Source organism: Grampus griseus (assembly GCF_964374135.1).
Source record: "Grampus griseus genome assembly, chromosome: 7".
Taxonomy (NCBI): domain Eukaryota; kingdom Metazoa; phylum Chordata; class Mammalia; order Artiodactyla; family Delphinidae; genus Grampus; species Grampus griseus.
The window spans coordinates 37,374,848-37,397,517 of NC_139001.1; the positions used below are offsets into that span (position 1 = coordinate 37,374,848).

The 22,670-nt window shown below is 40.2% G+C and overlaps 2 protein-coding genes across 2 annotated transcripts in view; one reads left to right on the top strand and one right to left on the bottom strand.

Annotated features, from left to right (window-relative positions):
• The window catches only part of PLCL1 (phospholipase C like 1 (inactive)), a 385,144-nt gene extending 370,212 nt beyond the window's left edge, over nucleotides 1-14,932 (bottom strand). The window contains exon 1 of the mRNA XM_082659029.1: nucleotides 14,753-14,932. The gene's annotated coding sequence lies outside the window, so the exon portion shown is untranslated. The remainder of the gene's footprint in view (nucleotides 1-14,752) is intronic.
• Nucleotides 14,933-15,715: 783 nt separating this feature from the next.
• BOLL (boule homolog, RNA binding protein) overlaps nucleotides 15,716-22,670 on the top strand; it is a gene marked incomplete at both ends in the record, with an annotated part of 68,252 nt that continues 61,297 nt past the window's right edge. Inside the window, 3 exons of the mRNA XM_082657962.1 lie at nucleotides 15,716-15,736; nucleotides 19,425-19,568; nucleotides 22,103-22,194. Of these exons, the coding sequence (XP_082514088.1) occupies nucleotides 15,716-15,736; nucleotides 19,425-19,568; nucleotides 22,103-22,194 (257 nt within the window). The remainder of the gene's footprint in view (nucleotides 15,737-19,424; nucleotides 19,569-22,102; nucleotides 22,195-22,670) is intronic.

The following is a 22,670-nucleotide window of genomic DNA, read 5'->3' on the forward strand; positions in this document are numbered from 1 at the left end:
AAATAAAATAAAATTTTTTAAAAAAGAAACAAAGTCCTTAAGTTAATCATATTTTTACTACTGTGGGGAAATAGAGCTCAGCAGAACAACAGAACATCAACAATCAATCAATCATTGAGCTCCTATTGAATGTAGGTTTTGTGCTAAGACTTTTATGTGCATTATCTCAATTAATCTATAGACTGTAGTAGTAAATGCTATCATCCTTATTTGGGGGATGGAAAACAGAGGTTATATAACTCTCTCCAGGGCACATAGCAGAGTCAGAATCCAAAGCCTCACCATCACCACCACTGGATCACTATATTATAACACTACCCCCTCAAAACTTGACATCTCCCAAACTTATCATCACATGATAGTCAATGAAGCTACTCCAGATGCTTAAACGATGGCTTTGAATTTTGGTTGCCTCTAAAAATTTTCAGTGCCTCAAGGAGACCCAGGCTTAAACACATCCACATATATTGTGAAAGGGAAAATACAAATTAAAAATAAGAGGCTTAATTCTCCCTTCTGAAAATAAGGGAAGAGACTTCTCCCCTTCTCCTTTTTCTTTCGGACTTTCTTTCCCTGTGCTTTTCAAATGTATGTAAATCTGTATAGTGGCTAAACAAGCCTCTTGCCAGTCTCAGAAATGTTTCCTCAAGAACCATCATTTTTTAGTGCAACTTTTGGAAATTCAAATTTCAAGAGTTATAGCTCCCCTATCTCTCAGTTTCAGTAAGAAGGTAAGAGCTTAATTTAGGTGGTTGCCTGGCTCTAATTTGCAAAACTACTTCCTGTTACAAAGATATGAGAAGTTTGTTTTTCCTCTGGATAAAGCCAATAAGATGGTCACCCCAGTTACCAGGTAAATTTGGGATGGACTATGTGTGGTGTAATGGGTTGTATATGCTTGGCTATATAAGGGGGTGGGGGTAAGATTCTTTTCTGTCTTTGCAGTCTCTTAAGGGTGGATTGCCTGTCATGGGTACCACAGGTCTCATGCTTATTCAATAATGAAATTGTTTTCTGTCTCTATCACTTTTGTGGAGAGGTTTTCTGGGTGCAAGAAGGTTTTGTTTTTTAATTATGTTTCCCCAGCGATAACCAATATGGATGTTTTCTTGAGCATGGAACCAACAGAGGACAAACTCACAGAAAGATATTTTCAAGCCTACAGTCCTTAAATACAATGTGCAACCTGGATTTTCAGACAATCTTAGGTTACTGGATCTATGCTACTGGTATTCACTGTGATCTCTGAGGTGCCCTCTCTAAGAAAAAAGTTTGAATTTTTCCTGGAATTATTGTTTCTATCATGTGTTCCTTCAACCAAAAGCAAGCAGTGGTAACTTGCTTAATCCCATTGTGGAGAAAAAGTCACTCAATAGTTATGAAGTTACTTTAGTATATGCTGTGGTGTGCCCAAATCCACTTCAGTACTGAGCACTTGTTCCACCCGATGTTGGGAGTGTGGGTTGTTCTCAGCTCAGCCCCTTTCCAGAAGTTGCCATAAGCTGAAGAGAGCCATCATGCCCAAAGTCAGGTCTACTCCCTGAGAGAAGGCTGAATTCAGCAACTATAGACTGTGGGGGGGGGGGGGGAATCCTGGTCACTAGGGACAACTTTGAAAGTCATCCATGCTGAGGACTTTATTGCAACATCACAATTCAACTTCTTCTGCCCAGTTCTGTCTCCCTCACTCTTCTCAGGTGCTGTTCCCAAGCACAGGTCCGCAAAAAACTCCTGCCTGCAAATCTCAGAGTCTGTTTCCTGAGGAACTCAACTTGAAACACTCACCCAGATGAAAATTTTTCCAAATGTCAAGCAGTTACTTATTTCTGAGAATGTGATAGTAAAATATGATGAATATAAACCAGTGTTTCCTGATACCATCTTATAATGTGCAGAAGCTATATTTAGGCAGGGCTGCAACTGACCCATTCAGCACCTTTTTATGAATTAGAAAAAAGCTCTCCCATTGAATGGATGGGGCCCTATGGCTACAAGGTGATGTGAGTGGAGCAGCAAGGACTGGATTTCAGCCTACTCACTCCTTTGGCCAGACACCCTTACGCACTGAATAATCTACACAACAGTACATGGTGGCCTGCCTTAGGTACAAAAGATCAGTGTGCACCAAGGCAACAACTGCATGCTACTCAAACAATGTAGTTGCTGGAGGAGAGCAGACCAGTGACAATTCAATTCAATAAATGTTTATACACAGATGTTTGAAAGGTCAAGGAGAGAAGAACACTAGAGACATGACATGAGTATTGCCAAGATGCCTAAGGGTGTAAGAAAAATTCATTAAGAGGTGTCATGATTGTAGCTGTGAAAATATCGCATGCATTTGAAGGAAACCAGAATATGTCACCCCAAAATATGTCTCTTTGACATACTAATTATTTTAATTTGAAAGCAATTAAGAAGCAGTAAATGCAGAAAAAGCCCCCCTTTTTCTTCCTAAAGAAAGAAAACAAATTCTCCTATCAGCCTAGAAGAATCTGCAAACAAATCTTGTTTAACTAACCCTTATCTTACTAGTTACTTCTTCACCACTTACTATCTCTAGCCCAAACCCTTTCATCTTGTCAATTCCTTACAAATTTATTGTTTCTTTGTGTAAAAGGTATAAAAGCTTCCTGTTCTGGTCACTTCTCCAGGTCTTCATTCTCTTGTGAAGGCTCGCATGTACATGTGAAAATTCAATAAAATGTGTATGCTTTTCTCCTGTTAATCTGTCTTTGTCAGTTTAATTTTCAGACCCAGCCAAGGACCCTAAGAAGGTCGAGGAAAACTTTTTCCTCCCTTACAGTTCAAATCCAAGAATGAGATAAGAATGGGAAGAGAATAAAAACCAGCAAACTTAGTGGTCAGGAGGTGAGGCAAACACTGTAGGACTGAGTCTACAAGGGAACAATATGTTCTGGGTAATCATTCTTGTCCTTAAGTCTTGCTGTGGGTCTTTTTTTTTTTTTTTTTTGTGGTATGCGGGCCTCTCACTGCTGTGGCCTCCCGTTGCAGAGCACAGGGTCCGAACGCGCAGGCTCAGTGGCCATGGATCACGGGCCCAGCCACTCCGCGGCATGTGGGATCCTCCCGGACCGGGGCACGAACCCGCTTCCCCTGCATCGGCAGATGGACTCTCAACCACTGCGCCACCAGGGAAGCCCTGTGGGTCTTACTTTTGTACACAGTAGTATGATTTGCTCTTAAGGAACTATCTGAGAATGTTCAAAGAATTATACAGGTGAGATGTTCCAAACATGAGGTCTTTCCCTAAAAAGCAACTGAAAACATGTGTATAATTATCAAACCATACTTGTGTGAATGAATCAAGAAAAAAGTTCTCTATGGACTTGAGGACACGGGGGGGAAGGGGAAGCTGGGACAAAGTGAGAGAGTAGCATTGACATATATACACTACCAAATGTAAAATGGATGGCTAGTGGGAAGCTGCTGCACAGCGCAGGGAGATCAGCGTGATGCTTTGTGACCACCTAGAAGGGTGGGAAAGGGAGGGTGGGAGGGAGGCTCAAGAGGGAGGGGATATGGGGATACATGTATACTTACAGCTGATTCACTTTGTTGTACAACAGAAACTAACACAACATTGTAAAGCAATTATACTCCAATAAAGATATGAAAAAGAAAAGAAAAGAAAAAGGTTCTCTGGCAATGATTGACTGTTCTTCACTCTCAGTCCAGAAGGAAGAGTAAAATAGTTAGGTGGAGGGTGCAGTGAGGGTTGTCTATTAATTTAGTCTCTTATTCTATAAATATTTATGAGCTCCTACCTTATGCTGCACAACAGGTTCTACATTGTATATTCTTGTGTCTAAGTAATTGCTCAAAGTAAACAGCATAATCAAATAAACCCATTAATTTTTATAAGGAATTTTCCAATAAATCAGAAATTGCTCTAAACTATCTCTATAATATTCTCTCTACATGGAAGTATTGTGTTCCTGGTAGAAGAAAAGGAAATCTTACCTCTTTGCTTCCTTAAGGCAGATTGTTTTTCAATCCTGTCTCTCACCTCTCCTATTTCAAATATCCAACTAGCACAGAGAAAAAGAAAGCAACTAATAATCCTCCAAAATACAACAATAGGTTAATAGACCTTAGAACAAGGAATAAATAAAATGGAAGCAGAGGCATCTTTTAAATATGTCTTTTCATGTTGTTCTATCTACCAAGTTAAGTCACTCCCTGGTCTGGGGTATCTCTGAACCTCGCAACTCTTCTATGCTTCCACTTAGCACACTGAGTGTATAAACATTCTATTTACTTAGCTCCTTTTCCCACTAGACCACAGGCTATGGAAGAGCGAGAACCAGGTCTTAATCATTGCCATATCCCCTGCCTTAAAGGCTGGTCCACAGGAGGTAAGCAAATGGTTATCTAGGTCTATAAGCTAGAGAAGCATCCAAAGGGTTATCAAGAAGAGGACTGCTGAAAATAGATATTAGGCATTAGAATCTGAAGCTAGCAAACTTAAGAGGCAGGAACAGGAGAACTGCCAGTAAGGGAAGGCAAACAAGAAAGAGGGTAAGCTTGGGTAAATCTCTTAACAGACTGTGTGAAGGAAAAAGTTGAGGGACACTGGGACACTAGCACAAAATATAAGAAAATGGGATATTCCCATTTTAAATCGCATCAAAGAGAAATAAAATACCTAGGAATAAACCTAGCCAAGGAGGGTAAAGACATACGCTGAGAACTATAAAACACTGATAAAGGAAATCAAAGGTGATTCAAGAAAATGGAAAGAAATCTGATGCCCTTGGATTAGAAGAATTAATACAGTTAAAATGGCCACACTACCCAAAGCAATCTACAGATTTAATGTAATCTCTACCAAATTACCCATAACATTTTTCACAGAACTAGAACAAATAATCCTAAAATTTATACGGAACCACAAAAGACCCAAAATTGACAAAGCAAACCTAAGGAAAAAGAACAAAGCTGGAGGCATAACCCTTCCAGACTTCAGACAATACTACAGAACTACAGTAATCAAAACAGCGAGGTACTGGAACAAAAACAGACATATAAACGGAACAGAATAGGGAGCCCAGAAGTAAACCCACACAACTATAGTCAATTAATCTTTGACAAAGAGCACAAGAATATGCAATGGAGAAAAGACAGTCTCTTCAGCAAGTGGAATTGGGAAAACTGGACAGCCTCATGTAAATCAATGAAGTTAAGACCCTCCCAAACAACATACACAAAAATAAGCTCAAAATGGCTTAAAGACTTAAGACGTGACACCATAAAACTCCTAGAAGAGAACATAGGCAATACATTCTCTGACATAAATAGTAGCAATGTTTTCTTAGATCAGCCTCCCAAGGCAATAGAAATAAAAGCAAAAATAAACAAACGGGAACTAGTCAAACTTATAAGCTTTTGAAGAGCAAAGGAAACCATGAACAAAATGAAAACACAGCCTACAGAATGGGAGAAAATATTTGCAAATGATGCAACTGACAAGAGGTTAATGTCCAAAATATACAAACAACACATACAACTCAATAACAAAACAAATAAACAAAAATCAACAAAGGGGCAAAAGACCTAAATAGACATTTTTCCAAAGAAGACATACATGTGGCAAACAGAGAAATGCAAATCAAAACTACATTGAGGTATCACCTCACACTGGTCAGAATAGCCATCATTAAAGTCTACAAATAATAAATGCTGGAGAAAGGGTGCAGAGAAAAGGGAACTCTCCTACACTGTTGATGGGAATGTAAATTGGTGCAGCCACTATGGAAAACAGTATACAGGTTTCTCAAAAAACTAAAAATAGAGTTGCCATATGATCCAGCAATCCCACTCTTGGGCATATATCTGGAAAAGACAAAAAGCTCTAATTCAAAAAGATACATGCACCCCAGTGTACACAGCGGCAATATTTACAATAGCCAAGACATGGAAACACTCTGATATGTATATAAATGACTATATATATATATTCCATTTATATATATAAATGGAATATTAATATATTGTCCAGTTATATATATAAATGGAATATTACTCAGCCATTAAAAAAGAATAAAATAATGGAGGAGGAGACCTTCAAGATGGCGGAAGAGTAAGACGTGGAGATCACCTCCTCCCCACAAATACATCAGAAATACATCTACGGGCCTCCCTGGTGGCGCAGTGGTTGAGAGTCCGCCTGCCGATGCAGGGGACACGGGTTCGTGCCCCGGTCCGGGAAGATCCCACATGCCACGGAGCGGCTGGGCCCGTGAGCCATGGCCGCTGAGCCTGCGCGTCCGGAGCCTGTGCTCCGCAATGGGAGAGGCCACAACAGTGAGAGGCCCGCAAAAAAAAAAAAAAAAAAAGAAATACATCTACATGTGGAACAACTCCTACAGAACACCCACTGAACTCTGGCAGAAGACCTCAGGCCTCCCAAAAGGCAAGAAACTCCCCACATACCTGGGTAGGGCAAAAGAATAAAGAATAAACAGAGACAAAAGAATAGGGACGGGACCTGCACCTCTGGGAGGGAGCTGTGAAGGAAGAAAGGTTTCCACACACTAGGAAGCCCCTTCGCAGGCGGAGACGGAGGATGGGTGCAGGGGAAGCTTTGGGACTATGGAGGAGAGCGCAGCAACAGGGGTGCAGAGGGCAAAGCAATCCTCCTACACAGAGGATCGGTGCCGACCAGCACTCACCAGCCCGAGAGGCTTGTCTGCTCACCCGCCGGGGCGGGCGGGGGCTGGGAGCTGAGGCTTGGGCTTCAGTTGGATCCCAGGGAGAGGGCTACGGCTGGCTGCGTGAACACAGCCTGAATGGGGCTAGTGCGCCACAGTTAGCTGGGAGGGAGTCTGGGAAAAGGTCTGCAACTGTCTACGAGGCAAGAGACTTTTTCTTGCCTCTTTGTTTCGGGGTGCATGAGGAGAGGGGATTAAGAGCGCCGCTTAAAGGAGCTCCAGAGATGGGCGCGAGCCACGGCTATCAGTGCGGATCCCAGAGATGGGCATGAGACGATAAGGCTGCTGCTGCCGCCACCAAGAAGCCTGTGTGCGAGCACAGGTCACTATCCACACCTCCCCTCCCAGGAGCCTGTGCAGCCCGCCACTGTCAGGGTCCCGTGATCCAGGGACAACTTCCTCGGGAGAACACACGGCGCACCTCAGGCTGTTGCAATGTCAGGCCGGCCTCTGCCGCCGCAGGCTCCCCCCGCATCCGCACCCCTCCCTCCCCTCGGCCTGAGTGAGCCAGAGCCCCCCGAATCAGCTGCTACTTTAACCCCGTGCTGTCTCAGCGAAGAACAGACGCCCTCAGGCGACCTACACACAGAGATGGGGCCAAATCCAAAGCTAAACCCCTAGAGCTGTGCGAACAAAGAAGAGACAGGGAAATCTCTCCCAGTAGCCTCTGGAGCAGTGGATTAAATCTCCACAATCAGTGTGATGTACCCTGCATCTGTGGAATACCTGAATAGACAAGGTATCATCCCAAATTGAGGCGGTGGACTTTAGGAGCAATGATATATATTTTTTTTTTCCTTTTTCTCTTTTTGTGAGTGTGTATGTGTATGCTTCTGTGTGTAATTTTGTTTGTATAGCTTTCCTTTTACCATTTGTCCTAGGGTTCTGTCTGCCCTTTTTTTTTTTTTTTAGTATAGTTTTTAGTGCTTCTTATTCGTGAATTTGTTTTTTGGTTTGGTTGCTCTCTTCTTTCTCCTTTTTTTTTAAATTACATTTCAAATTTTTTTATTTTTAATAATTACCTTTAATTTTAATAACTTTATTCTCTCTCTCTCTCTCTCTCTCCCTCTCTCTCTCTCTCTCTCTCTCTCTCTTTCTCCCTTTTATTATGAGCCATGTGGATGAAAGGATGTTGGTGCTCCCGCTGGGTGTCAGGCCTCTGCCTCTGAGGTGGAAGAGCCGAGTTCCAGACATTCGGCTACCAGAAACCTCCCAGCTCAGATGTTTGTAATATCAAACAGTGAAAGCTCTCCAGGAGATATCCATCTCAACATTAAGACCCGGCTCCACTCAGTGACCAGCAAGCTACAGTGCTGGACACCCTATGTCAAACAACTAGCAAGACAGGAACACAACCGCACCCACTAGCAGAAAGGCTGCCTAAAATCATAATAAGGTCATGGACACCCAAAAACACACCACCAGATGCAGACCTGCCCACCAGAAAGACAAGATCCAGCCTCATCCACCAGAACACAGGCACTAGTCCCCAACAACAGGAAGCTTACAAAACCCACTAAACCATCCTTAGCCACTGGGGGCAGACATCAAAAACAACAGGAACTATGAACCTGCACCCTGCGAAAAGGAGACCCCAAACAGAGTAGGTTAAGCAAAATGAGAAGACACAAAAACACACACCAGATGAAGGAGCAAGGTAAAAACCCACCAGACCACACAAATGAAGAGGAAATAGGCAGTCTACCTGAAAAAGAATTCAGAGTAATGATAGTAAAGGTGATCCAAAATCTTGAAAATAGAATGGAGAAAATACAAGAAATGTTTAACAAGGACCTAGAAGAACTAAAGAGCAAACAAACAATGATGAACAAGACAACAAATGAAATTAAAAATTCTCTAGAAGGAAACAATAGCAGTATAACTGAGGCTGAAGAACGGATAAGTGACTCGGAAGATAAAAGAGTGGAAATAACTACAGCAGGGAAGAATAAAGAAAGAATGAAAAGAATTGAGAACAGTCTCAGAGACCTGTGAGACAACATTAAACACACCAACATTCGAAATATAGGGGTCGCAGAAGAAGAAGAGAAAAAGAAAGGGACTGAGAAAATATTTGAAGAGATTATAGTTGAAAATTTCCCTAATATGGGAAAGGAAATAGTTAATCAACTCCAGGAAGCACAGAGAGTCCAATACAGGATAAATCCAAGGGGAAACACGCGAAGACACATATTTATCAAACTATCAAAAACTAAATGCAAATAAAAAATATTAAAAGCAGCAAGGGAAAAACAACAAATAATATACAAGGGATTCCCCAAAAGGTTAATAGCTGATCGTTCAGCAGAAACTCTGCAGGCCCGAAGGAAGTGGTAGAACATAGTTAAAGTGATGAAAGGGAAAAACCTACAACAAAGATTACTCTACCCAGCAAGGATCTCATTCAGATTTGATGGAGAAATTAAAACCTTTACAGCCAAGCAACAGGTAAGAGAACTCAGCACCACCAAACCAGCTTTAAAACAAATGCTAAAGGACCTTCTCCAGGCAGGAAACACAAGAGAAGGAAAAGACCTACTATAACAAACCCCAAACAATTAAGTAAATGGTAATAGGAACATACGTATTGATAATTACCTTAAATGGAAATGGATTAAATGCTCCAACCAAAAGACATAGACTGGATGAATGAATACAAAGACAAGACCGGTACATATGCTGTCTACAAGAGACCCACTTCAGACCTAGGGACACTTACAGACTGAAAGTAAGGGGATGGAAAAAGATATTCCATGCAAATGGAAATCAAAAGAAAGCTGGAGTAGCAATTCTCATATCAGACAAAATAGACTTTAAAACAAAGACTATTACAAGAGACAAAGAAGGGCACTATATAATGATCAAGGGATCAATCCAAGAAGAAGATTTCACAATTATATATATTTATGCACCGAACATAGGAGCACCTCAATACATAAGGCAAAGACTAACAGCCATAAAAGGGGAAATCGACAGTAACACAATCATAGTAGGGGACTTTAACATCCCACTTGCACCAATGGACAGGTCATCCAAAATGAAAATAAATAAGGAAACACAAGCTTTAAATGATACATTAAACAAGACAGACCTAATTGATATTTATAGAACATTCCATCCAAAAATAACAGAATACACTTTCTTCTCAAGTGCTCATGGAACATTCTCCAGTATAGATCATATCTTGGGTCACAAATCAAGCCTTGGTAAATTTAACAAAATTGAAATTGTATCAAGTATCTTTTCCGACCACAATGCTATGAGATTAGATATCAATTGCAGGAAAAAAATCTGTAAAAAATACAAACACGTGGAGGCTAAACAATACACTACATAATAACCAAGAGATCACTTAAGAAATCGAAGAGGAAGTCAAGAACACCCTAGAAACAAATGAAAATGGAAACACAATGACCCCAAACCTATGGGATACAGCAAAAGCAGTTCTAAGAGGGAAGTTTATAGCAATACAATCCTAACTTTAAGAAACAAGAAACATGTCAAATAAACAACCTAACCTTACACCTAAAGCAATTAGAGAAATAAGAACAAAAAACCCCCAAAATTAGCAGGAGGAAAGAAATCATAAAGATCACATCAGAAACCAATGAAAAAGAAATAAAGGAAACAGTAGCAAAGATCAATAAAACTAAAAGCTGGTTCTTTGAGAAGATAAACAAAATTGATAAACCATTAGCCAGACTCATCAAGAAAAAAAAGGGAGAAGACTCAAATCAATAGAATTAGAAATGAAAAAGGAGAAGTAACAACTGACACTGCAGAAATACAAAGGATCATGAGAGATTACTATGAGCAATTATATGCCAATAAAATGGACAACCTAGAAGAAATGGACAAATTCTTAGAAAGGCACAACCTTCCGAGATTGAACCAGTAAGAAATAGAAAATATAAACAGACCAATCACAAGCACTGAAATTGAGATGGTGATTAAAAATCTTCTAACAAACAAAAGCCCAGGACCAGATGACTTCACAGGCAAATTCTATCAAACATCTAGAGAAGAGCTAACACCTATCCTTCTCAAACTCTTCCAAAATATAGCAGAGGGAGGAACACTCTCAAACTCATTCTACAAGGCAATCATCACCCTGATACCACAACCAGACAAAGATGTAACAAAGAAAGAAAACTACAGGCCAATATCATTGATGAACATACACGCAAAAATCCTCAACAAAATACTAGCAAACAGAATCCAACAGCACATTAAAAGGATCATACACCAGGATCAAGTGGGGCTTATCCCAGGAATGCAAGGATTCTTCAATATAGGCAAATCAATGAATGTGATACACCATATTAAAAAACTGAAGAAGAAAAACCATACGATCATCTCAATAGATGCAGAGAAAGCTTTTGACAAAATTCAACATCCATTTATGATAAAAACCCTCCAGAAAGTAGGCATACAGGGAACTTATCTCAACATAATAAAGGCCATATATGACAAACCCACAGCCAACATCATCCTCAATGGTGAAAAACTGACACCATTTCCACTAAGATCAGGAACAACACAAGGTTGCCCACTCTCACCACTATTATTCAACATTGTTTTGGAAGTTTTAGCCACAGCAATCAGAGAAAAAATGAAATAAAAGGAATCCAAATCGGAAAAGAAGAAGTAAAGCTGTCACTGCAGATGACATAATACTATACGTAGAGAATCCTAGAGGTGCCACCAGAAAACTACTAGAGCTAATCAATGAATTTGGTAAAGTAGCAGGATACAAAATTAATGCACAGAAATCTCTTGCATTCCTATACACTAATGATGAAAAATATGAAAGAGAAATTAAGGAAACACTCCCATTTACCATTGCAACAAAAAGAATTAAATACCTAGGAATAAACCTACCTAAGGAGATAAAAGACCTGAATGCAGAAAAGTATAAGACACTGATGAAAGAAACTAAAGATGATACAAACAGATGGAGAGATATACGATGTTCTTGGATTGGAAGAATCAGCATTGTGAAAATGACTATACTACCCAAAGCAATCTACAAATTCAATGCAATCCCTATCAAACTACCAATGGCATTTTTCACAGAACTAGAACCAAAAATTTCACAATTTGTATGGAAACACAAAAGACCCTGAATAGCCAAAGCAATCTTGAGAAAGAAAAACAGAGCTGGAGAAATCAGGCTCCCGGACTTCAGACTATAGTACAAAACTGCAGTAGCTTTGTACAAAGTACAGTACAGTAATCAAGACAGTATGGTACTGGCACAGAAATAGAAATACAGATCAATGGAACAAAATAGAAAGCCCAGAGAGAAACCCATGCACCTATAGTCAACTAATCTATGACAAAGGAGGCAAGGACATACAATGGAGAAATACAGTCTCTTCAATAAGTTGTGCTGGGAAACTGGACAGCTACATGTAAAAGAATGAAATTAGAACACTCCCTAACACCATACAGAAAAATAAACTCAAAATGGATTAGAGACCTAAATGTAAGACTGGACACTATAAAACTCTTAGAGGAAGAACACTCTTTGACATAAATCACAGCAAGATCTTTTTTGATCCACCTCCTAGAGTAATGGAAATAAAAACAAAAATAAACAAATGGGACCTAAGGAAACTTCAAAGCTTTTGCACAGCAAAGGAAACCATAAACAAGATGAAAAGACAACCCTCAGAATGGAAGAAAATATTTGCAAATGAATCTACGGACAAAGGATTAATCTCCAAAATATATAAACAGCTCATGCAGCTCAATATTAAAAAAACAAACAACCCAATCCAAAAATGGGCAGAAGACCTAAATAGACATTTCTCCAAAGAAGACACACAGATGGCCAAGAAGCACATGAAAAGCTGCTCAACATCACTAATTATTAGAGAAATCGAAATCAAAAGTACAATGAGGTATCTATCACCTCACACCAGTTAGAATGGGCATCATCAGAAAATCTAGAAACAACAAATGCTGGAGAGGGTGTGGAGAAAAGGGAACCCTATTGCACTGTTGGTGGGAATGTAAATTGATACAGCCACTATGGAGAACAGTATGGAGGTTCCTTAAAAAAACTAAAAATAAAATTACCATATGATCCAGCAATCCCACTACTGGGCATATACCCAGAAAAACCATAATTCAAAAAGACACATGCACCCCAATGTTCCTTGCAGCACTATTTACAATAGACAGGTCATGGAAGCAACCTAAATGCCCATCGACAGACGAATGGATAAAGAAGATATCGTACATATATATAATGGAATATTACTCAGCCATAAAAAGGAACGCATTTGGGTCGTTTGTTGAGAAATGGATGGATCTAGAGACTGTCATACAGAGTGAATTCAGTCAGAAAGAGAAAAACAAATATCGTATATTAACGCATATATGTGGAACCAAAAAAATGGTACAGATGAACCGGTTTGCAGGGCAGAAATTGAGACACAGATGTAGAGAACAAACGTATGGACACCAAGCGGGGAAAGTAGTGGGGTGGTGGTGGTGGTGTGATGAATTGGGCGATTGGGATTGACATGTATACGCTGATGTGTATAAAATTGATGACTAATAAGAACCTGCTGTATAAAAAAATAAGATAAAATTTAAAAATTTTTTTAAAAAAATTTATGTGCTTTGCCCACTGCTGGGTACATGGCGGATCAATTTCTTTTCTCACCTTCCCACTCACGCCAGCATTTCAGCTTTGACGGTGCCCTTACCCAGCCCTGGACACTGTGCTCCACAGTGCTGTTCTCTGTACTTCCACAGGCCTTTGATCATAGTTCACGTACCACTTACCCTATTTTGTATGTATCCTATTTATTATAAGCAATTTAGATGTAATTATTTTGAGTAATTAGTCTTTTCTCTCTTTTTAGATTAAAAACACGTCAAGGACAGAGGTTTGATCTTGTTCATCTTCTTATCTCTCACTGCATATAGTATTATGTACTGAACATAATAGGAACTCTATAAACGTGTACTACGTTGAATTGTATAATTCTACATGTTTTATGCAAGTTTTAAAACAAAAAAACGTTTTGCTTTAAGGATTAAAAGACTTAGAAGGAGAACAGAGAATTACCATACTGCAAATACAGTATAGCCCCCTAGCACCCAACACGGGTCTTGAAATATACAGTCAGTGTTCCCTAAATTGTGTCGATTAAATTGTGTGTCACAGACTGAACACCTAGTATGGTGAATACCGTGTTCAAAAATAAGTGTTTTTAGTCAAAAAAGACTTGGACAAAAGAGATGTCAGTAATATCTACTTAAACCCATCATTACTACTGGAAAAAAATGCCCAAAGAAGATCAGTTCTAATGGTATTGAACAGCAAAATTATTCTGCTTTGAAACATGAGTTTTAGTTTTAATAGGTTTGTAGTCTCTGTTTCCAAAGAAACTAAAACCTGAGAAATTGAGCTTAAATTGTATGCACAAATGTATATTAGGATGCTTTAGCTGAACTGTATTCAATGAAAATAATTACGTTTCCCATTTTATTTGTGGTAAATAATATGAAGAACTAATGTTTGAACAGATTAAAAATTAAATACATAATAATTTTTAACTATCTTGAAAGTAAAAAAAACAAACTTTTATAATAGAGAGTACGAAAGTTATTACTGAGGTAACTTTTAACAGTCGTTGTTGTTAATTCTTTAAAAATATATGTCAAAATGGTTAAGATCATGACCTGCTGTCAGAGAGACACCGGGTTACATCTATAGCTTATGCCAAATTACTTAACCTCCATATTTCCATTTGCTCACCTGTAATATGAAGATAACAGGAGCATCTATTTGAAGGGTTGCTGTAAAAATGAAATGATTAAATGATACTGATTGTAAAGCACTGCGCCTGGCACCAAAGTGAGGCCTTGATAAATGGTAGCCATAATCATCATCATTATTACAGAAGTTAACCTAGTTGTAATTATTTAGAACTTGGTTATATATTTTATATACATAAAATATGTGATATCGGCGAGATATGTAAATAAATCGCAGCTACCTTCTGGCAATATATTTTACGAAGCAGTCTTCTTCCAAAGGAGATCCCAAGGCGGCTAGAGCCACTCCAGCCAAGTGGCACAGTCCTCACCCCTCGAGCGCGCGGGTGGCTCTGTCGCGGGCCGGCTCCCCAGGCTGTGCGGCGGCCGGGCGGTGCTCAGCGGGCGCGGGCCTGGGGCGGGCGCCGGGGCCCGGACTGCGCGGCGCGGCGGGCCCCGGACAAGCCTCCCGCGCCGCCCCGCCCGCTCGGCTGGGATGAGTGACGGCGACAACAGGTGCGGTGCCGCGCGGCGTCCGCGGCTTCTCCGGAGCCTCCGAGTTTGGCGCGTCAGGCCCCAGGGAGTCACACTTCGACTCTGCAAACTGGCCTCCTCGCCCCGCACCAGCCTTCCGAAGTCGCCCCTCAACAGGCTTCTTGCACCTTAGCAAAGCCTGAGGTCACCTCCACCTCTCGAAACCCACCAGTCCCAGAGGCCAACTTTTCTCCAAAGGGGAGAAGGAAAGGCGTGAAAGGCGGGCGGTGCATGGAACTCTGCATAACAGTTCGCTCTCTCCTCCCCAGCCGTCCGAAAACAGGCGAGAGTGGCTCCAGAAGGGAGCCCTCGCTCCGCACACTCCACGCCCGCCCCGACCTGCTGTACGCTCTGCCCCTGAAACGGCCCAGCTCGGCGACCACGGGCCACCGCCGAAACCCGCCCGCCCGCGCCCCTCCCCGGGCTGTGGCGCCCGCCCGCACCGCAGTCCACCGCCCTAGGCGACGCCGCCTGTCCCTCCTCACCCCCCGGGGTGGCAGGTTCAGGACCCGGGTCCGAGTCTCCGGCCCTGCAACTGCCACCAACGCCGTCGCCGCCAGTGGGAGAGAGTCTCTGTCGGGAAACGTGGTGCTGCTTCCTGGGTGTGAAGGTGCTTTCAAACCTTAGGTTTCTGTTCCTTTGCCCCTGGCTTTTGAAGAACAGAGAGGAGGATGGAGACCGAGTCCGGGGCGGTGAGTACGGCGGTCATGGCCCGGAGTCCTGGGCCCCGGGGTAGTGGGGAGAAGGAGAAATGTGGACTCCGTCTGTGAGGGGCTGGAAGGGCGAGTCTAGAGCCTTTGCTTTTGTCGGGAAGTAACGTGGTCAGGGAGACCCATCGACTGCCACGAAGAGCGGCCCGCCTGCAGGCCCCGTCGGGTTGTGTCGTGGGGTCGGGAAGGTGCGGCCACCGGGCCTGGACGGGGTGTAGACGGGCTGGGAGACCTCGGCAGCGACCGGGAGGCGGTGGGTGGCTGGGCCCTGTGCATCAGGCCGGGCCCAAGCTAGAGAAATAGCTTTCCCGCCATTAGGCTTGCTGCGTCTGACGCCCACTCCCACTGGACTCCGCCCAGCCGCCCCCCTGAGGCGTTGCCCTGGCGGCTGACGCCTCCTCTCCTCGACTGGTCATTGGGGACCAGAAGGCCCGAGAGACCTGGCGGGGGGCAGGGGCGGGGCTGGGTAGCGGGGACCTGTGCCCAGGTTGGACCGGAACCTCTAGCACCAGGTGCGCGCCCAAGCCAGACAGGGCTGGGCTGGGGAGGGGCGGGAGACCGCTTAGGCCCGAGGGGCTGCGGCAACGTGCCGCCCCGCCCCGCGCGGCGCCCGCCAGCAGCCAATCAGCGAGCGCCATGCGAGGCTCGCAAGGCAGGCTGCACACTAGGCCGGCGTCGGGGTCGGTGCCGTTGAGGGTTCCCGCCACTGCTGCTGGCGGGTTTGCAGGGCAAAATTTCTCGCTGGCTAGCTTTCTTTTCCCTCCCGCACTTTGGTGGGGAGGGGGTGGATCCTCTAGACAGTGATCAAGTTCATGATGACCCCAGAGAACCCAAGGGAGTTGTCGCCTCAGCCATTTCCCCCACCGCCTCAGCTTGCTGGCTTCGGAGGGGAAGGAGCACGGAGGCCGTAACTGCGACGGTTAGCCCGCCCTTTTCCTGTTGTCTTTGTTGGCAAAGTAGATGATAGATTTCGAGGTTAATTTTAGAGAGGAGGAGGCAGTGGGGGCACATTACTTTGGAGGAAATTTTAAATAAACTAGTACTAGAAGTTTTACTAAGGACCCTTACTTCTGACCCCAAAACAGCACCAATCTAAGTGCTTTTCATACGTTTGCAAAATTATTGCCAGTAGAATTTGAGGCTTTCTTAATTAACTCAGTGAATCGCTAACCTTCTCTGAGGAACTTAAAGATCGTCTCTACCTGAGCCTTGTTACTACCAAGATTAAAATATTTTCTAGGCTATTATTCATATTGTAGTCTTCAGCCCACAACCTAAGGGTTGGCATATCGTGAGCAGGAAGAAATTACTCATTTATTCATTCGTTCAACAAATATTTATTGAACATGTGCTATATATGGTCCCTACTTTAGATGCTGCGGTGAACAAAACAGGCAAAACCCTCTTCCTTCTTGAACATTACATTATAGTGGAAAGAGACAGACAACAAACATAATAAATAAATTACATGGTATTACATGTTGGTAAGTGGTAAGGAGAAAAATAAAACAGTTGGAACCCACAATAGAACAGGAGTCTTAGAAAATGAAGAATGAAGTGAGTGATATGTAAAAAGTTCATGTTTTTCCTTCCTCGGTATCATTTAACTGATTTCTCAAGATTGGAAATAAAGCACTCTGTTCTCTTCCATTCAAGTCATTCCTCTCTTAATGAAAACTAATGGAGTTGACTTTTATTTAAACAAATTTGGAACAAAAGAGGTCATCCATTGAATTCATTTTGTTTTTAAGAAGAGAATTTCATGAAGATTGATTTTTTTTTTAACTTTGCAAATAGGTAATGACTATATTCTGTAACCCGGCAGAGAGAAAAGATTGTATCTACCAGAGCTGTTCTATTATCTCTAGCAATACAAATCCACACTTGAAAAGTAAAACTAAGCATCCCAGAATCATCCAGTCTGGGCACTATGTCTTACAAGTAAAGTGACTGAAGTTACAAATAACGTCCAGATGCCCAGGGAGGATGCTGTTAGGATTCCCAGTTTCTTTAATTGGCAACTACAACATAGCAATTATTAAATATGATGACTCTGTGGTTTAAGAGATGTTTTTATGAACTCCCTTACTAGGGAGTGTTTTTCCCTCTTAAGACTAGATGGAGAATACAGCCCATAAGGTCCAGCCTATAGCCCCATAGTCACTACTGGCCTAGTCATTTCTCTGTACATCTTGCAGAGATTAATTTAGGGATTATGGTTTTATTGGCCAATGAAGTGAAAGGAGAGCAAATGTGAAAAAGAACAACTCCATTATCTAAGTTGGAAATTCATTTTCATGAATTTGTTTTTCAGAGAATTTAAATCATCAACTCCAAGCTTTTTGAAGCACTCATTTAGGGTCTCAAAAGTCTGTTTCGTGTTCCCAGAAGGAGAATAATTAGCAAGTTCTTAAATTAGTTTCTCTTTAAAATTCTATTCTCAAGTCTTGTTTTTTTTCAGGTGTACCTGAGGAGTCTACTATCTTGCCATTGTGCGAAGGTGTATATGTTAATATATATTTATTAGAATCTAAATTAGGTTGCCGACTTAGAATTGTGAACATATGAATATGAACTCAATTCTTTAGCATAAAGAAAAAATTAGTATAAAAAATTTTAGTATAAAAATTTATACCTATGAGTTATAGGTATACAATTTTTTTTATTTTTATTTTTTACTAAATCGGTCCACTTTTCCAATTGCCAAGTGCATTTTAAAAATTTGACTTTAGAGTTGAAAAACCGTGAACTTGTGTCGGAGTCTGTTTACTCGTCAATGCCCTTTAGCCAAAGACTACCACAAATACACCTGCAGTTTATTAAAGTTGGATCTTCTGAATTAACAACAAAGGAGAACATACACCATGTGGCCTCTCAGCAAGGTGTTAGAAGAACTTATTATAGGATTTAAGCTTATATTAAGCACTTTTTAGAGAGGGTTTAATGAAGAAAGCTTTACTCTGAAATACATGTTGTCAGGAGGTGGGAGTAATTCTATAATTGGGTATGTTAATTCTTACCTAGGAGACAAGAAAAATAGATTGAAGCTAAAGCTGTGATTGTTAAAAAAAGGAGCAGTCTTATCAGGCAGGAGAGAAGGACGTTTGGTCATTCTTGTGGTTTGGGTAATGCTTTTGTTTTTGTCAATGTACAGATACGATTATGGAGTGATCTTGTTTTTATCTTCATCCACCACAATCACAGAGGAGCCTTGCCCGATGTTGGTGTTCTGTTAACAAGAGAACACCACAGCCTAGCTGTGAGTTCCCGGCCAACTCCTAACACCAGGGCCTAGTTGGTTGTGCCAGGCCAGCTCCTAGCTGTCCAGGGTTATTCTTCTCTTTTTCAAACTTCTTTTTGAGTTTAATATTCCTTCTTAATGCTTATAATATTTAAATAGTACAGTTAATAATAACTAACATATGTATGTTTAAATAATATATTTAAGATTTAAGATCGTCTCTGTAGAGGAATGAATTCTACATTTCTTATATTTTTGTTGCCCCCAAAAGTTATTAGCTCTAATTATAATCTTCATAATATTAGCATAAAATTAAAGTCTGAAATACTACATTTTGTCAATGACTTATCTTTTTGAAGGATATATGCTTTCATCCTGCATCAAAACTTATACCCAGTACTAAGAGTTTAAAAGAATTTTATTTTACAGCAAACATCGAATCAGATGCAAACAGATTCATTATCTCCATCCCCTAATCCTGTGTCACCTGTGCCTTTGAATAACCCAACAAGTGCCCCAAGATATGGAACAGTGGTCCCTAATCGCATCTTTGTAGGAGGAATCGACCTTAAGGTACCTAATTATGCATGCAACGTAGTGTATTCTTTGTATTAGAAGTGTTTTATTTCTCAGAAATTGTTTCTTCTTGCAACTTTAAAAATAACATATTTGCTATTTGCATAATGATTAGTAGGTTTCAAATTGTCTTAATACAAAGAATCTTTTCAACAACAATGTAGGTTAAATAGAGTATATATAATTGTCCAATTTCACATACAAGGAAATTGAGGCTCACTGACATATCTATAAGCTCCTAGCTACTTAGTGACAAAGTGAAAACTAGAATTCTGTTTTTCTGACTCATATCTCCACATGCTTTATTTCACCATACCACACTAATTATACTTTTTTACATAACACTCTAATAGCCCAAATAATGAGTGACTATAATTTTCAAAAGAAGACTCAATTAAGGAAAAAAAAAACAAAAACACAGCAGTTTTATGAAATCCTGTTTCTTTATCCCAACTTTCATCTTAGGCTCCTGAGTAACTTCCTAGATTTCTGTCTTTTGCAGGTTGCTTTCTATCACCTAATTTAGAATTTGGTCACTAAAAAAGGCCTGTGTCCTAGTCAGAATAAAGCATTTTAACAGTAATATGTTTAAATAATGTAATAGCCATTTCACTCTTTCAGAGAGGCATGGTTTTGTGAGATGTTCTGCAGCACCCCCATGTGGGTGGTGGTAGTTAAACACCTACAGGAAAGGCAAGCATGGATAATTTAGGAACACTCTTACTTCCAAGTGGATATATCGAAGGATTTCCAAGCTTCCATATTACATACTGGAAATTTCAGGGGGAGTTGTCTTAATAAAAAAAAAAAACTTGTGCAATTAGGGTATGATATTTGACATTTAATACTCGCTATCTTCCAATGATCAGTCTCTCACAATTTGTATGGAATTACTTTTTTCCTGCTCAAGATAAATGTTACACTTAATGTATTTGTCAAAACTGTGAGTCTTAAGCAAGTATGTGATTGGTTCACTAAAAATAAATTAAGGAAAATAATTTGTTATGAAATGCTTATTTTTAAAAAAAAATTTTCTGTTTCTGTAGCAAATATTAATAGCTGACCATAAATATTCAAGTTGAATATTCTTGTTCAGAATTTATATTATATTAGCTCAGTATACTTTTAAATAAATAATAAATGTAATAATTTATATGGCTAGGTTAGTGTAGGTTTTTATTGAAGCCAATCAGCTACAATATGAACTTTGGGGGCCATTGTTACAATACAGTCATAGCTTTAACATAACTGCTAGGGTTCTCTCCCTCATACTTACACCTTTCGCAAAACCATAGGTAATTTCCAGCAAGGAAATAGTTTACCGTAGTAGCAAGCAGTCTCAAACTTTTTAAAATTCTTCTTTTTAGAACCCTACAGCCCATCCCTTTTAATATTTAATCATCTTGACTTTCTGTGTCCTTACTTTTCAGCAAAGAAATGGAGCTGCAAAATTGAGCTAGTGATTTTTCTATCAGAGAATAGTTTGAATTAATTTGTTTTCAAGTCTCTAATAGAAACCTTATTCTGACGTTGATTCCATTTTGTGTTTATTGAAATGAGGCAGTCAGTTATTCTCAGATTAACTCAGTATTTGTCATCATCCAGTTTAGCAGGCTTTAGGTTACCAACTAAAAACCAGTAAGTAGTGAGGTAGCAGTGGAACTCAAGAAATATTGCTCTGCTGTTAGGCATGTCTTTTCCTATAAAGAAAAAATTTTTCTATGGATATTTAAAGTACATCTTGGGGGCAAACACTTATAGCTGAACCAGAAAATGAAATTGCAATGAATTTAGTGTGAATACTCTAGAGAAAGGTAATATGGGTCTATTTTGAGACTATTTCAATTAAAACCAGATATGCCAAACTATCTTTGTAGGCATCTTGTACATGATAGTCTAATTATGACTCAATATTTTTTGCATATCATCATAATGTCTGTATTTAGCTGACATGTATATTGAATACAGATAAAGCATCTAAAAACTTTAAATCTTGTAGCCTCTCTGTTGTTATCACAAATTGAGTTCAGGTACTTTTGGAAATATATTTCCTTCCTAAGACCTTACTTTTCCTGGGGACTCTGCTGATTAAAATAGAGTGACTGGTATAGGCCAGCATAACCTAGTTCCACTGCTATGACTGTGGGCCTCTCTGAACCACAAGAACCAATAGTAGTATGCCCTTAGTATAGTTATAGCCATGCCTAGTACATTTTATTAAAAACTGGCTAACTAGAGAACAAGAATTCCTTTAAATAGTGAGCTTTCTTTGTAGTTTTTTAAAAATTCAGCTTAAAATATTTTATTGCAGTGTAATATTTTGACATAGTATTAACAACTCTGCATAAAGCAAAGTATTCATATTGATTTTAATAACCTAGTGGTTTCATGCACTGTTTTTATGATGAGAGGCATTCTTACATCCATATTGTTATTTATGTTACCTTTTGTGTCTCCAAACCAAGCATAGGAGTTGTTTCATCTTTTATCAATTAAAATGGTTTTTGTGTGTTTTCTTTTTATACCATTAGACAAATGAAAATGATTTAAGAAAATTTTTTTCCCAGTATGGGTCTGTAAAAGAAGTGAAGATTGTAAATGACAGAGCTGGAGTGCCCAAAGGGTTAGTATCACTATGGATAGTACATGGAATTGACAATTGTATTTTTATTGGATTGCTAGGTTTTGTATACTAATTTACTTTGGTTCTATTTTTTAAAAGAGAGTTTCATGCCTTCTTCTTTCCTCCTACCTTTTGATTTCAGTGTGTGTGTGTTTGTGTATTTTGGAGGAATAGTGACACTATAATATTCCTTAATCTATTGGAAAGTTATTCTTGCAAAGGCTGAGGGACCATTCATTGTTCGGTAATAAGCACTTAATGTCAAGTAGCTCTTGTCCAGTAGCCAAGGCACCAGAAGCTAAAGGAATCTGATATTTTTGGAATTGTATACCTGCTTTAGACTAGAGAGAACTTTACCTGAAAAAGGCTGACACAAAAGAGCGTCCATAGGTTGTGCCTCAAAGACCTAATTAGGGGACTAATCTGAGAAATATAACTCTTAATGAGAATGATTTTTAATTGCGAAATCAAGGAGA